This window comes from Pinus tabuliformis, chromosome 8 (assembly GCF_031772625.1).
Source record: "Pinus tabuliformis cultivar Carrire ecotype Pingquan chromosome 8, CPIR1, whole genome shotgun sequence".
Taxonomy (NCBI): Eukaryota; Viridiplantae; Streptophyta; class Pinopsida; order Pinales; family Pinaceae; genus Pinus; species Pinus tabuliformis.
In genome coordinates, this window is record NC_142294.1 from 1,127,803,049 (window position 1) to 1,127,820,455 (window position 17,407).

At 37.2% G+C, this 17,407-nt stretch overlaps 1 protein-coding gene across 1 annotated transcript in view; it reads right to left on the bottom strand.

Annotated features, from left to right (window-relative positions):
* LOC149239313 (uncharacterized) overlaps positions 1-5,199 on the bottom strand; it is a 34,957-nt gene extending 29,758 nt beyond the window's left edge. Inside the window, exons 1-4 of the mRNA XM_089369825.1 lie at positions 3,397-5,199; positions 1,568-3,096; positions 1,201-1,276; positions 1,003-1,081 (exon numbers count right to left, since the gene is read on the bottom strand). Coding sequence (XP_089225951.1) covers positions 1,003-1,081; positions 1,201-1,276; positions 1,568-3,096; positions 3,397-5,199 — 3,487 coding nt within the window. The remainder of the gene's footprint in view (positions 1-1,002; positions 1,082-1,200; positions 1,277-1,567; positions 3,097-3,396) is intronic.
* Positions 5,200-17,407: the final 12,208 nt, after the last annotated feature.

Here is a 17,407-nt window from a genome sequence, read left to right on the forward strand (position 1 = left end):
GGCTATTTTTTGGACATTTTTTGAAAAAAATAAATAAATAAATAAATAAATAAACAAATAAATAAACTCGTCAATTTGGTTAAAAATATGCCTATTATTTACATATATATGATTAAATGGATGATATTCGCCAAAAATTTACCAATTTTAATAGTAAATTACATGTTTTTTATTGAATATTTATCTACATTCTATATGCATGATTTTTCAAATTAGAATAGTCGCCTACAATACTATATATAAGAAAAAAATTAAATCCTTAAAAGGTACCTTGATTTTAACTCAAACTTTCTTGTACTTATTCTTAAAAAACAAGATGGGGCATCATTTGAAGATATTAGGCCAATCTCATGTTACAACACAATCTACAAGATAATTTCCAAATTTTAAGCATATCAAATCAAATCGATTTTCAGCGACATTATATATAATGAGCAATTCGATTTTTTGCATGGTAGAAAGATCCATGATGCAATATCATTAGCTTAGGAAGATACTCATTACATTAAGTGTTGAACATTCCTGAAGTTGCTCTTAAGTTGGACTTATCCAAATCCTATGATAAGGTTAGTTGGACTTTCCTTCATTTGGTTTTGATAAAACTAGTTATGGATCTTGCCACTATTAACTGGATGATGGGTTGCTTATAGTCAACTTCTTTCATTATCCTCATTCATGGGGCTCCTTCCCCTTTCTCTAAGACATCTCACAGGTTGTGGAAAGGATACCTACTCCCCCCCTTTTCTTATTTTGTTGGTAGTAGAAGTCCTTATCAAATTAATCCATGAGGAAAAATATAAGGGAGCTTTTAAAGGAATTGAAATGGTCGAAAATCAACTTCTCTCACACCTCCTATTTTTTTTTTCCCCTGGGAAAAAGTCGTAATTTCTATTAAGTTGAGAAATTACATTTTGCACATGCCGAAGCATTCAAGAAGAGGCAGCAGTGCCTATCGAGTTCTGTCTGTAAACTGTTTAATCAAAAATAAACATCATTCTCCACGCAGGGAGCTGTCCAAAATAGATACTGTAAAGTATAACAAAATTTGTGTCTGATGCTCTTCGCAGAGAGCCATATAGATCTATAAATATTTACAGCAAAATTACAAAATTATGAAACTGTAAATGGGCCTTAGCGCCCGATTTCCATCTGGTCATCAAAGGGCCTATGGTAATACTGGTAGAATGACCCTTCTCTCACCTCCTGAATCAGCCAATTGTCTCCTTGCCTGTGCGCTGCCTCTTTGGAGAGATGGTCAGCATCAGTGTTTTGTTCCCTGTAGATATGAAGACAAGTAAATGAGTCAAAAGAAGTTATCAGCCTCTTTGCCTCATCAAGAATGTGCCTTAATGTAAATGCATGACAATGTGATGCACCAGACAGCCAATTGCATACAATTTTGGAATCACCAAATAACTGGAGATGTCTACAGTTTTTAAGAATGGCAAAATGAATGAGGTGTTTTGCAGTGCATAGTTCAGAGAAGTTATTGGTTCCTCTGCCAAGATAGATTTGTATCTTATAGCTGTGTGATTCATTAAGGTGAAGTATGGCTCCTCCCCCACACCCCACCTCCTGAGCTGAACCATCAAAAAAACCCCAAGGTTTTGATTTGTCAATGTCCAGTTGTCTCAATATGCGGATAGGACCAGTATGTTCTTCGTCCGGGATTAAGTTATACTCTGCAATGGTATGAAGAAGGATAGATTGCCAGTGAGGGACCTTCAGGTTGAATATGGCCTGGTTCCGGGCAATCCAGATAGCCCAGCAAGCAAGAGGCGGTAAATTAATAGCTTTCCCCGAATGTTCTGAATTCCAGTTTTCCCATGCTTCCATAATACTGCTTCCATGCCAATGTTTCAGATGCGAGAAATGAGAGATGAGGTCATTCCAGAAGCGAACAGTGATCCTGCAGGTCAGAAATAGATGTAATGTGCTTTCTTCGTCCTGGTGGCAGAGGTGGCACCGGAATGGTCCGTGGAAGGAGCGCTTCATCAAATTAGTGCCTGTGGGTACTTTGTCGAAGATGATATTCCACAAGAGCAGTCTAGTACGCGGGGCAGACTTGAGTTTCCATAATGACCTCCAAGTTGGCTGAATGACGGGAGGTATGTGAGTCTCCATGAGCTTTAAATAGCCGAGTTTCGGGGTATAATATCCATGTTTAGAAAAAGCCCAAATGATTTCGTCGGGGCCATCTGTAAGTCTGATGTGGGCTTGAGAAAGTGCATCCGTAAATACAGTCCATTCATCGTGCCATTGCGCCGGAATGTCAAGTGCTTGAGCACTGGTCCAAGCTTGATGAAGAAATGATGAGTTGGCCTGATCCCCAATGTGCATGATGTGAGTTATGCCCCTGTCATTAAGGTGTTGGATGATGCCTGCAGAGAGTCTGTGAGTATTTCCACATCCAACCCAGGGATCCAGGCCAATACGTACAGCATTTCCAGCCTTGATGCGCCAAGTTAAACTTTCTCGGAGTAAAGGAAGGGTACCAATGACAGCTTTCCAGATGGAGGATATGTTATGATGCACTCTTCGTTCACTACATATCCAGTCCATCACATTCAAAGGCCATATGTATTTTGCGCTTGCAACTTTGGTCCAGAGACTTTCTGAGGTGAGTAGCTGCCAACCAAGTTTGGCAGCCAGAGCTCTAGAGAAGAGGTCAAGTCGCTTGATACCCCATCCCCCCCAGCGCTTAGGTCTTGCAATAGTGTCCCATTTCACCCATGCAAATATCCTACCCGGCTGGTGACCCTTCCAAAGAAACCTGCTACAAATATGCTGTAATCTGTTGAGAATACCCTTCGGTATCCAAGTCAGGGCCATCCAATAAACTGGAGTGGCCTCAATCACTGCCTTGATAAGAATGAGCCTGCCTGCACGGGAAAGATAACGGTGATACCAAACTTGTAATCTCTTTTCCACTTTGGCAATCAGCCACAACCAGTCAGCGATCCTGTAACCATTAGGCTTCAATCGGAAGCCAAGATATTTAATACCATCTGCCAGGGTCAGGTTATTATAAGGAAATCGCTGATTTGCAAATGCAACTTCATTGACAGAGCATCCATATGAGGTGATGGAGGATTTCTATACATTGATCATCATTCCAGTAGCATGTTGAAAAAAATGAAATGAGTTATGGAGGGTGGTAGAGTCTCCAATGCCGCCATTGAGAAAGATAAGGATATCGTCAACAAAAAGAAGGTGTGTGAGGATGAGATGATCAGTAATCTTGATACCAGTAAGTAGTTGTCTATCACGAGCAGAAGAAAGTATTCTACTCAGCCCTTCCATGATGAGTAAAAACAACAGGGGGGAGAGAGGGCAACCCTGTCTAAGTCCTCTCTCAGAAGTAAAGAAGGAGGAGGCTTCCCCATTTAGAAGTACACTGTAAGAGACATCAGTGATACAGCTCATGGTCCATTTGATGAACTCATAGGGGAAGCCCAGATGAGTAAGCAGCAGCCTCAGATAAAGCCAATTGGTACGATCAAATGCTTTGGAAAGATCAACCTTAAGGATCATACCTTTCTGTTTTTTGATATGCATGGTATGCAGCAGTTCTTGAGCGGAAGCGATGGCCTCATGGATCTGGCGATGGTGAAGGAATGCAAACTGTTCTGCAGAGATGTGCTGAGAAAGTATAGGCTTGAGTCGGTTGGCAATGGTTTTAGCAATGATCTTGTAAAGGCAATTGCAGAGTGATATAGGCCGGAAGTCATCAAAAGTGCAAGGGGCGCTTGACTTGGGAATAAGAGCTATGAAGGTAGATTTAATGGCAGAGGAAATGCGACCTCTTTTTCTGCTATCTTCAACTACATTCAGGAGGTCTTGGCCTATGAGATCAAAGAAAGCAAGATAGAATTCTATAGTCCATCCGTCAGGTCCAGGACTCTTGTCTTTCTTGAACCATTTCAATGTAGCTTCTAATTCTGCCATCGTCACTTCCTTCTGCAGTTCGTCTGCATCTTCCTGCTCGATGTATCTGGGAAAAAGTTCGGCCACTCTCATAATTTCCATGATATTTGCCTGTGCAGGTGCTCTATAGATGCCTCTGAAATGTTCGGTGGCTAATCTGGTCAGGTTCCGTTGTGAAGTGACAGAGTCCCCTTGTGCATTCCTTAGTTCCCAGATAGTATTGATTACTTTACGCCCATTTGCAAACTTATGATAAAATTTAGTGTTTGCATCTCCTTCAGTGAGCCATATAGCTCTGCTTCTGAGTCTCCATCCTTCTTCTCTTTCTTTCAGAATTTGAGTGCGCTTAGCAATCAGGGCAATGTAATTCTCCTTACAAGCCGCTGAGGGGAAAGTCCCATCAGAGGATTCCTCAAATTCAGCAATGACCTTTTCAGCTTCCTTGAGAATTAAATTATCCTGAATTCGCTTGTGGTGAGCCCAATTCTTGGTGAGTTGCTTAAGTTCCTTGAGTTTCCTCACGAAACCCTCTGAGATATCCTCATCATCTCTGATAGCGTTGGTTCGCCAAAAGTTATGCACCAGATGTATAAATGAGGGATCTTGTAGCCAAGCTGCATTGAACTTATAGGGGCTCTTAATCTTGTGGGCAATATCTTCAGCTTCTAAGAAGATAGGACGGTGATCAGATATGCCCCCTGTGCCAACCCATTGCCGGACTCTGGGAAGTACATTGACTAGGGCTTCCTTAATGAGGAATCTATCTAGCCGCCTAGCAAGGCTCTGATCACCACTCCTGTTATTGGTCCATGTGTATTGGAGCTTGGCAGACGGTATGTCGACCCAGTGATGGTCCTCCAGTAAGCTGGAAATAGTATCAGAAAGAGAGTCGATCTGAGCAGAGTGTCCCCATGATTCACTATAACCAATAGAGAAGTTAAGGTCCCCTCCAAGTATAATATTGTCTGCCTGAAACAGCTCCGAAGTAAGAAGGTTACTCCAATAATTAGCTCGGTCAGAACAGGGACCATATACATTGATTATCCTGATGTCATTAACAGCTGTATGAGTGCAGATGTCCATTCCAATAAACCCTCTCCCTCCAAAAGTGTTCTTGATCTCCACAACTTTATTATTGACCCCAATTGCCAAACCCCCTGATCTTCCAGACGCATCCAAAGCATGGAAGGTCCAGGAAGGAAGCCAGCCAGAGAGAGTTCGAATGAGGGGGTCAGCATGACAGAGAGTCTCTTGTAGGAAAACGAAGTCCATCTGTGATGTAAGGAGAAGTCTCCTGAGGGCTAGTTTTTTGGCTGAACTAGCAAACCCCCGGCAGTTGAAAGACAAAAATTTCATTAGGGAATGGGTGCAGGGCCATTCCTCGCTCTAAGGGCCCGAATGATGGTTTGCTGTCGCCCCAGGGCGACCTCAGAGTCAGCAGTGTGTCTAGCCTTGGATATACGGGAGGGTCTGCCCCTGGAGGCCTTGTGAAATGGAGTTTGACTGAGATCAAATCCAACAGCATCAGGTCCTCGGTCTTTAGAGCGGGGCCGGAGGGAGTAGCGGGGCGGAGATGGAGATGTGATTCGAGAGGGGGAGGCCAGCGACGAAGAGATTCTGGATGGAGGAGCCACCGGTGAGGGCTGTGGAATGGTGCATGAGAGAGAGGAATGCGAGTGATTATGTATGGGATGGGGCGCATGTGGAGAAGAAGGATATATTGAAATGCCGGATGCAGGTGCAGATAAATGAGAAGATATGCCCAAAGTCATACATGAAGTAGGATTGGACAGAGAAAAGTAAGGTGACTTACCCGAAAGCGTCAGATCCTCTTGTCCAATGGTCGTCTGCAGATCAGACGGGACCGGCTGCGGATCAGAGGGTACCCCTGCATCTCCATCAGTTCCAGCTTTCTCAGGTTCTTCCTCGATCGGAGGGGGTACCGGTGCCTCAGTGTTCTGATCAGGCTGGTTCTCAGGTTGGGTGTCCCGCGGCTGAGGAGCTGCATCTTCAGAGCCGAATGTACCAGATTTCTTGAGGAGTGGGCAGTCTCTGTATAGGTGGCCCACCTTGTGGCAACGGCGACATCTATATGGAACTCCTTCATAGTCGATGATCTGCCTGCGTTCAGTATCCCTCCATTGGATCGTAATGTATTCCAGCAGGCCCCCTCTCGTGTCCAGATTAATGAGAATCCTGGCGTATGCCATCATTCCAGTCTGCAGATAGGATTTATCATATCCCATATAAACACCGATAGCATTCCCAATCCTCTTAAAGATGTCCTCTGACCAGTACTGGAGTGGTAGACCAGGTAGCCTAATCCATACTGGTCCAATGCCAATTTGCTCCGTCTCAGGGTCGAAGAGAGGAGTCCATCTTTTCAGAAGCACCGGTGCATGGTCAAAATGCCAGTATGATGAGAGTACCCAGTTAGTATGGTCTGCACGCGCGAAACGGAGTGCGAACCATCCCCGCACGAAGGTCTGCACAAATGGGATATCAACCAGATGGTGACCCCAAACATCCGCTGCCCACTGCTTCAATCGTGCAGCCGAGTAACTACGGCCACGGATGCGACCGACCAAGACACGGTCCGCAAAATCCATGGTCTCACCCCAACGAATGTCTTCTTCTAACCGGAGAAAAACGTCCTCCTCCCTGGATTTAAAACACTTATATTTCCGCTTAGGGCCCCTGGGGGGGGGATGACGAAGGGGATGGGTAGGCAGAGGCGGGTTCTCCGACTGTAAATCCGGGTGCCGAGTCGGATGGGGGTGACCAAGTGGGTCAGAAGACGATGGTGCTCCAGTGAGAGGAGGAACTACGGTAAAACTGCCAGACGAGATCTCGAAAGAGACAGGGATGCCAATGGAAGGTCCCGGGAGGGAAGGGTTGTGGTAATGAAGGGGGATAGAGTTCGAAACCAGGGGAAATGAACCAGGGTTAGGGTTTATACCGCTCGAAACAAACCCTAGGTTAGCCGGAGAGTGCGGGGGAGTGGTAAGAGCGGGCCAGGAAGGCGGGTCGTCCGGGAGAATAACAGGAGGAATTGAATGCGGTTCAGAGAACGGAAACGGCGGAAATGGAGCAGAATAATCCGAGCTGTACATACCTCCAGATGCGTCAAGGGGGGTGCGCCAAATGGAGACCCCTTCCAATGGGTCCGCAGAGTAATCGACGGCTTCAATGTCTTCCATTGCCAGCTGCTCCTAGGATCTGCAGACACCTCGAAACGGAAAGTAGCCGGGGGAAAACGACAGTTGAGAAGAGGCCGTCCCGAGCAGTAGAGGATGTTCCGTCGCAGTTACGCCGTTAGTCGTGATGCGGGCTCAGACCACCATGAAGTTACCAGCAGGTGAAACGGCGAAGCGGTTAGGGTAAACAGTCACAGCGGAGAGCGGAACGGAGACGGGAAGGTGGTTCATGCACGGTCTGCAGGGTCCAGGAAGACCTAACCATAGCCCTTGCAAACCCTAGATCGTCCGTACTCCATCCTCCCCCCCTTCATACTTCATAATAAGATATGGCTTCCCTCACACCTCCTATTTGTGGATGACATCCTTGTTTTTTTGGCAGTATATTTGTGGAATTTGTCAACCTTAAAAATCATTATTGAATTTTTCTATTTAGCCATAAGTATGGGTGTTAGCATGGAACTGGGTCGCACTTGTTGGCAAGGGAGGGCACATTTAGGTGAAAAAAAGAGAGCTCAATTGAGCATCTTAAGCGCTCGATTGGGCCATTTTAAAGTGTTCAAACGAGCTCCTTAAGCACTAAAAAAATAGCTCGTTCGAGTGTTTAAAAGAAACCCTCGATTGAGCATTATTGCTCGGTTGAGAATTATTGCTCAATCGAGCTCTAATCCTCAATCAAGACCTAAGGCTCAATCGAGCGTTTATTTTCTATTAAAATGTGTCCATAGTTTGCACGGTCATTTTTGCACAAACCACGGGATAAACAAGAGCTCAACCGAGGTATTGGAGCTTTATCGAGTGATTGGACCATGGAGAAACCCAATCGACTTCGCCAATAACCCCTCCAACATCCCAAAGGCTCAATCCAAGGTAGGTTTCCTATCATTTTTGTCTTTTTTTTTTTCTTTTTTCTTACAAAATTAAATAAATTAATTTGAAAAAAAAAACAACTTACCATACAAAAACCATCAAAAAAACTCTTCAGATCAACTTGGAAAACCTCAAAACAACCTAGAAAACCACAAAAAAACAACCTGAAAAACCACAAAAAACCACCAAGAAAATGCTTCGAAACCACCAAAATAACTATAATTTAGGTTTAAATTTTTTTCTTATTTGCAATTTGGTAGCATGTTTATTATGAATATTTTCTAATTTTGAATGGTAAAACATTATTTTAGGTTTTAAAGTTTTTCATTAGGAATTTAGTGAAATAAATTTTCAAAAAAAAAAAAAATCATTTTAAATGCATTTTAAATTTCGATGAAATTTGACCGAAAATATACCCCCAAAAACTCCAAAACATAAAATAACCAAATTATAACAAATAAATAAATAAATTAGGAACTTGAGATTGATAGAATGAATATAGTTTCTTATGATGAACCTCTATTTATTAAATAAGAAATTATATATATATATATATATATATATATATATATATATATATATATATATATATATATATATAATTACTTAAATAAAATATTAATCTTTAAAAAAAATGTGTTTTATATATATATATATAGATAACATTTAACATAACTATATTTAACTATAACATCGTGTAGCTCCATATTATAGTTTTATATATAAAACATAACATAAAATAGTTCTATAACTATTTAACATAACATAAAGTTATTCAACATACACACATATATAACATAGCATGTAACATAACTATAACTATAGTCCATAACATAACATAGTTTTATAACTATTTAACATTATTATTATTATATATACATATATATAAGTTCAAGTTTCAACAATGCATCATTAATAATACATTAAATCTATCATGAAAAATGGGTTTAAAGTGAATAAAGGCATTTTGACTCTTTTCTAATTTGTACCATATTGTTTCATCATGTAGTGTGTTGTAAAATAAATATTGTCTTCATGTGCTTGCACCTAGTACATGTCATGTCTCAAATTCAAACATTATAAGAACTTAAAGTCTATTAAAGTATTTGATTGACATGAAATTTTATTAGTTTTGCAAATAGGTTTATTTCAATTTTTTACATATATATTTACATATTTATGCCTATGAATAAAATGCATTATTTAGAAATGGGAAAAAATGTGAAGGTCGATTTGATCACTTTTTTCGATTATGTTTACATGGAATTCAATACTTTGGTTGATAAATTATCAAAAAATGGAATCTAAAGTTTAGGACTTCACGCTATATTATTCTACTTTAGTTTAGAAATGGTTTTCTTGTCAACATTCTTTCTGAGCCAACATTTTTTTTCTTGGATTAGTTTATATGTAATATATGTATTAGTTTAGTCAACATTTTTGTATTAGATTAGTTTTTATGTATTATATGTAATATGCATAGGCATCTCATATATGCCCCCTAGCCACAGCCCATCGGAGTGTGGAGGAATCTACTATACATAGTCGAGCTTGTGATAGATCACGTGGCCCACACAAAGTGCATGTTCCACTCATAGATCCTGCCTCTGACATCAGTCGAAGTGTCAAAGGCAGTGTTTCTGTCTCTCGTGGTGATCATGCTACCAATAGTGGACCTTCTTCACCTATTTCAGGTACACCTCCTATGTTTTTAAATCATATTTAAACTTTAAATGTGTTTGTGTCTTGAAATTGTCTTTAATTTTTAAATTGTCTTCAATTGGCGTGTTTGAATTTAATGTATATGTTATTATGCTTATAGTTTGTTAAATATATATGTTAAATTATGCTTATTATTTGCAAACCCTCAACGAGGCGAAGTTGAATATCACAGTGCATTATCGATCCCTCTGTGGGACAATGCTATAACTAGTATCACATTGGAAGAAGTTACGACCCAACATACGGGTCACACAAGAGTTGGGTAACATCCCTGTCAATTCACCTACTAGGAATAGTTTGTCTTTGATGTTGGAAAGCATCAATAAGTTGATCGAGACTTACTGAGGTCAGGCCCACAGAGCCACCCCCTTCATTCCATACAGAGGATTAAGAGGCATGAGGTTAAAGGCCCATATACTTGGGAGGTGGTGAAAGAGGCCACCAAGAACATTGATGTTCGTGGGTTGTCGTTCAACATACCTCCAGATTGCAATGTTAAACATAAAGGTATGATTCCACTCAAATATTTTAATAATGTTGATGCAGACGCTTTTGTATATGATTGATTCATTGAAGCTTGGGGCTAGTTCCCCCACCATGACTAGGTTTCCCTTTATTTTTCCAAGCATATATATGCAGAGTTCGTGTTACATATGAGGTCGAATTACACAAATACGAAATCTCATTATTATGGCGCTAGTTTAGGATGCACATATGATCGCAAGAGGGCTCGTAGGGACCTTGGGCATGTACCACCACCTTTGAGATTGTTGCCACTAACATCTCGGAGCGTGATATTGTCAACGGAGTTAGAGGAGTCGTCACAACTCGATGTTGAGACCAAGGATGCCATTGCATATAACATGTGGACGCCATTATTCAATGTGTGTGTTGCATTGCATGGAGAGGTTAGCAAACTTCCACCACTGCCTAGTGCGCCACCAGTTCCTTTACATGATGATTCAGTTCTCGTGAGTTTACTCGTTGACCAGATTTTGTCAATTGCATGTATGTGTCGTGATGCCATCCGTGAGACTTGGAGGGTGCACGACCTGCATAACACAAACCAAGTACATATATATGCGAAATTGTTTACTCATATCGTCAAATAATGCATAATTATTTATATTAATTCAGTTTGTATTAGATTACATTTATATTAATAAGATCATGATAACATATAAACAGAGGGCTCCAACTACATGGATGAGCTTATAACATCATCTGAGGGGGCAATTGATCAGTGAGGCCATCCTCCATGAGTGCATGTTTCCATGGATTCTCCTCCACCTCCACCTCATAACACTCATGTGGAGGAAATTCATTATGTATAACCACATGGACCAGTAGTTGAGGTAAAAAAATGTATTCCTAAGATTTCAACATTTTTTTTTAAGTTACACGCATGCTAATTAATTCATAGACTAATTACTATTTGTCCTTGCCATTGTGTACACGAGCCCATATGCAGAGTGTTGTCGACATCAAGGTTATGTGGATGCATGAGTAGTATGATGGGTATAGAGGCATTGATGATGTGGGTCCATCAATGCAGACCCAAATCTTTGAGCCATATGCAGGGGAGCACCAAACCCAGATTCATCAAACCCCCATCCTATCTTACTTGCATTTGGAGTTTAGGGAGGTTAGTAGATTCATATATGTAATTAAAAATGTGGTTCAAAATCATTTATTTCCATATTGTTTATTTGGTACAAATAATGATCTAATTAGTTTGAATTTGAATGTGTTATATTGCAGTACCATATTATGGACACTTACTTTACACAGTGAAACTCACATAAGAGTTCTAGTGGTACTTAGAGTGGATATTTTTTATATTTCCAGACACATTTCGTAGGGCACATTCACATGTGATACCGAATTTGTATATTTTCATACATGGACAGTTTATGGATGTACATGGACATTATTTCAGTTTATGGATGCGTATTATTTCAATTTATGGATGTTCATGTGATATTTGTAATTTATATATATATTCATATGGATATTTTATTGTTTCATTCACTATTTCAATTTATGGATTTGTATTAATCTTATTTATGGATGTTCATTAATTTTTTAAGTTTATGGATCTTTTGAAAAAGTTCTATATACTATAACTTTTGTTAAAAAAATATAACGTTTTTGATTTCTAGTTTCATAGACTAATAAAATAAGTCTGATCTTAAGTTATGATGCAAGTCACTTTGATACTTAAAATGAACTAAAATATATGATGGTTGAATTAAAAAACACAAATAGGATTGAAATGAGTTTTAAATTCAATTTTAAAAGATATCTGGTAACAAAAAATAAGTTTTATTCAATTTTATTTATTTTGAGGTCATCTACAAGAGCTTAGTCATAATGTTCATGATATTTAAGTCATATGCATTGGAATTTAATATAACCAAAAAAATAACTAGCAATTGAACAAAATGTTGCAAAGGAGACGCCGTAAGGCATAAATTCTAGAATCCTCACATATAAAAAATTCAATGCAAACAAAAATTTAAAAAATAAAAGACATACTTAACATTTTATCATTAGAAATATCTTTTGCATTCTACATGTCCATTCTTTACCCTTTTACATTACAAAGTTATCAAATTTATCTTAAACATTTTCTAACATGAATCATATCCCATAATATAAAAGAAATTTAAAATAGAAGAAAAAATTAAAAATGGACAAATTTAGCCATCATTCTATTTTTATTGTTAATATAATTTATTATTATTATAAATAAATAAAATTTTAACTCTTTTGAAAATTATTGCGAGTGTGAAATAATTTATACTTCATTCTAGAATCTTGACATATAAAAAAATTCAATGCAAACAAAAATTTAAAAAATAAAAGACATACTTAACATTTTATCATTAGAAATATCTTATGCATTCTACATGTCCATTATTAACCCTTTTACATTACAAAGTTATCAAATTTATCTTAAACATTTTCTAACGTGAATCATATCACATAATATAAAAGAAATTTAAAATAGAAGAAAAATAAAAAATAAAAATGGACAAATTTAGCCATCCTTCTATTTTTATTGTTAATATAATTTATTATTATTAAAAAAATTTAACTCTTTTGAAAATTATTGTGAGTGTGAAATAATTTATACTTCATTCAAAATCCATTTTCAATGCAAAGGAGTGAATTTATTATTTTATCATTTTTTTATGAAAAACATGTCATTGAATTTTGAATTGGATGAACAATGTCACATATTAAAAAAAATTATAAAAATAATGAAATGATTGGTAAGTATTACATTGAAATTATCATTTGAACCAAATTATGCAAAGGAGTGAATTTATTATTTTATCAATTTTTTATGAAGAACATGTCATTGAATTTTGAATTGTTGAACCAAATTAAACCATTTTTCATATTAGATTTTGAAATGATCATGATATTAAGTAATATTGGAAGATAAAACATTATCACCAATGGAAAATAAACAATTTTCTAGTGTAAATTACCATTTGTAGATGAGTGGACCATGTGACATCTATTTGTGGGAAATATGAAGAGTTTCAAAATCCATTTTCAATGCAAAGGAGTGAATTTATTATTTTATCAATTTTTTATGAAGAACATGTCATATTGAATTACATATAATTTTTCATATAAAAATAAGGAAATGATTGGTAAGTATTACATTAAAATCATTATTTGAACCATAGTTACCAAATTCGAATTCGAATTTGATTCGAATTTGATTCGATACGGAATAAAATAAACTATGTAAAATTTAATACGAGAAAAAATCGAGAATATGCATCTTATAAAGATTAACATAATGTTATTTTTTCAACAAAAAAAAAAGGATTTTTTTTCACCAGGATACCTATTTATTTATTTTAAGCATGAACTTTTTCTATCTATAATCTAGAAAGAGTGAAAAACAAAATGTATCAAATTTATTGGTATTGCAAATTAAGAAAACATGCAAATCAAATCTAATAATATGAATAACAAAAACTCAAACTTGAATTCAATGTAAAGAAATTAGATATTAAATATTAAAAGTAAACTTCAAGTAATTAGAAAATACTAAAAAAACCTCAATCACTATACTTTTAAGATCTAAATTTATTCAACAATAAATCTAAAGATTAATTTTTGTAATAAATCACAGAAAATGAACCGCTTTTTCTTTAATTTAAATTCCAGACCAACAATTTCTTAAACAACTATCGTCCTATCTCATAATGGCTATCATCAAAATGGAAAAAATATTTTAAAGTTTTTGGAAATTCTAAATATGTAACTTACCCTCCTCTGTAACTTTTAATACTAAACATACTATTTTTTGTAATTGCATATTATTAAATAGAAAATTTCTAATCTCTATAACAATTTTTAATACATAAATCATTGTTTTTTCAATTTTTGATTTATTAATAAACCCAAACTTATAAAGTCATCCTGAAACAAGTCATTCTGAAAGCGGTGAATGCCCCGCGAGATGGATGTTTTCGTGTACCTATTTTACCCTAACTACTTGTGAATCGATCAGAGTAAACTCAGGAATTATTCCGGAGCGCTCTGCCCTTTGCTAAGCCAGTGGTTGTTCCAAAAATAAAAATCACAAAACCATGCACTCTTAACATAAATGGATGGCATAACCAAACATTACGTACCGTATTAAAAATAATGTATTATCACCAGAAACATACCGTATTGGATTTTGAAATGATCATGATATTAAGTAATGTTGGAAGATAAAACTTTATCACCAATGGAAAATAAACAATTTTATTGTTTCTGAGAATGGTGTGATATACTTCATGTTTTAGTATTATTAAAACAATTGAAATTGAAGACCATTGGACAAAGTTATAGAACTTCTAGATTGGAAAGTTACGAGATTATAGATCCTGAAGGTTAATGTCCTGGGTAAACTCAATGCAATAAACTGTCATTTATGGTTCTGTCACTAGTTATGGAACGGGTCCAACTTAATCATCTGCGGCAAGTGAAATTCGAGAGTTCTTAAATCAAAAGGAAAATGAGGTACACAATCTGTCAACTAACAAATATATGCCATGTATAGTTTTGTCACTCCAACAGCTTCTGCCTCAGAATATGGGGATTGCAAAAAAACTAGGGTTGCTTATCACTGCACGTGATCAAAGGCTTATGGTCGAGTGAAAACAACGATCCATTCTATATACCCGCATCAAAACTCGATTTGATGTGTAAATCTTTAAGAGTTCTTACACTTGGACCCTTGACAGATGTAGAGGGAAAATGTAAAAGAATATTTGAAAAGCTGGTTATTTTCAGTGCGCAAATTTCCCATCTTCCTTTTGATGTGTCAACATTAAAGGGCTTCAAGGAGTTGAGACATTTATGTTTCCAACCTGCAGATTTACAAAATCTAAGTCAGGGAAGTTTACATCAAGAACATGCTAACAGTCAAGAACATCAAGCTCTCAGTTCAAAGATTGTATGTTCCTATTTGGGGTCTGTCTAAAACAGGGGGCTCTTCTTACAGTTTATGGCAATTCCTTGCTCCTAGTCAAGAATAAGGAGCGACTTATAGAATAAAGGAAGGTCAGAGTGGGTGGACCTGCGTGGGTGGACATACCTGCGTGATAAATTGAGTGGATGGATATCGAGCCTCCCTACCATCAGGTAGATCCCCCTGCCCATCAAGAAACATCATGCACAGTCAAAATATTTCTATGGTTTAACCATTAACAATGGTATCTACACTAAAATAAATTAAACTGGATGTAGCACGAAACACTCACTCTAAAGATGGTTCCAAAACCGCCTTCGCCAAGCTTTCTCTGTGCCTGAAAATTAGACGTGGCTCCTCTCAAAGTCTGGTTTTTGAAAATAAGTTCTGGATTTGCTATAGTCGTTGAACAAGCTAATTTCTCCTTGCACAAGAAATCTCAAATGATTTGCACAAGGAAGCTAAGAAATCACCAAAATAAAATCTTTACAAAACCCCCATGATATTTCTGATAATTATAAACTATGAGAAAGAAGATACCTGTTACTCGAGGGCTTTCTGTCGGCGAGGGCGACGGTGAGATAATCAGAAGATTGAAAAATGGATAAACCTCGGAACGCGGGTAGCAGTTCACAGATCCGAATTTTGATCCAAGAGCTCCAACAATGCAATTGTAATATATTTGCGACAACGCAAACTGTAGGTACGCCTCCCACTCTTCTGTGGACAAAGCTCTCCAACACTGCACCAAGCTATAGGTCTGCTCTGTCGAACTATAAGGGGCAACATCTTGCTCCCCAGCAAAGAGACTGGGACTCTTCACAGTTTTATAGAGAATATTGGGGAGGCACTCTCACTGAAATTTGTGGAAAAACTATGACAGGTAACGTAAATGCAGTTCTTTTCAGAGGGAAACCGGCGTAACTTGAATAACATCGTAACTGATTAATAACTGTCGAAAATCAATCTAATGGTCTAGACTATTTTAATCGTCTAACATTCAGATCAACAGTTCATGAAGGTACAGGTGGCCTGGGAGGAGAGTTACTTTCAGAGGGAACGCCTTACGGCATAATTAATGATATATGGTTCTATAATTTTATATATAATTAAATATGAACTTTGCTAAATTTACTTGATTATCTCGAGGTTTAATTAAAAAACACAAATGAATTTGAAATAAGTTTTATTCAATTTAAAAAGATGTCTTGTAAACAACAAATACGTTTTATTCAATTTTATTTCTTTTAAGGCCAACTACAAGAGCTTATTCATAATATGCTATAAGTACAATCTTATTATGATGCAAGTGACTTTGATACTTAAAATCAACTAAAATATATCATGTATCAATTTAATATTGAACCTAAAAAGTGTTACAACAATCGTGCTTCACATTGGCTTGTAGAAAGTGTTTTTTAGCTATTATATAGTCCAATATTAAAAATAAATTATTTGAATTCTAAAGTCATCCATATTATAATAAAAAATCTATATATGAAATTTTTTGTGCCCCACGCATATACCATTGCATGGTCAAATTTTTTAAGTATTTCAATCAATTTCTTAAATCTCAAGGTTCAATTAAAAAACACAAATAGGATTGCAATAAGTTTATTCAATTTTAAAAGATGTTATGTAAACAACAAATAAGTTTTATTCAATATTATTTATTTTGAGATTATCTATAAGAGATTACTTATAACATGATATAAGTCATTCATATTGGAATCTAATATAGGTCCAAAAACAATATATGATAACATTTCTATAATTTTATATAATGTTATCAACTTTCCTAAATTTACTAAGTTATCCTTATGATTGAAATAAGTTTTATTCAATTTTAAAAGATGGGGAGATGTGGATAGAAGTATAAGCAAGGTAGGAGAGGAGGATGAAGAAGGACGCAGGTCTATCCGGTGAATGGGGTTAGGGCATCGAGCCCGGTGAGCGACCCTGGTTCAGAACTCGAAGCAGCCCGGAAGGTGCCTCCATTTCTGCTCACGGTTTTATCACGGCACCAACTTAAGGTTTTCCTATAACTGCTTGCGGTTTGTGCCGGTAAGTTTTTGGTCCACCCTAGACGGTTTTGCATTACACCTCTGACAGACCTGCAGGCAGCTGTCAGCTCGGTTTTTTGACAGATATGGAGGACAAAACCATTTTTTCCGCGATTCCGATGGAAAACCTTCCGATATGG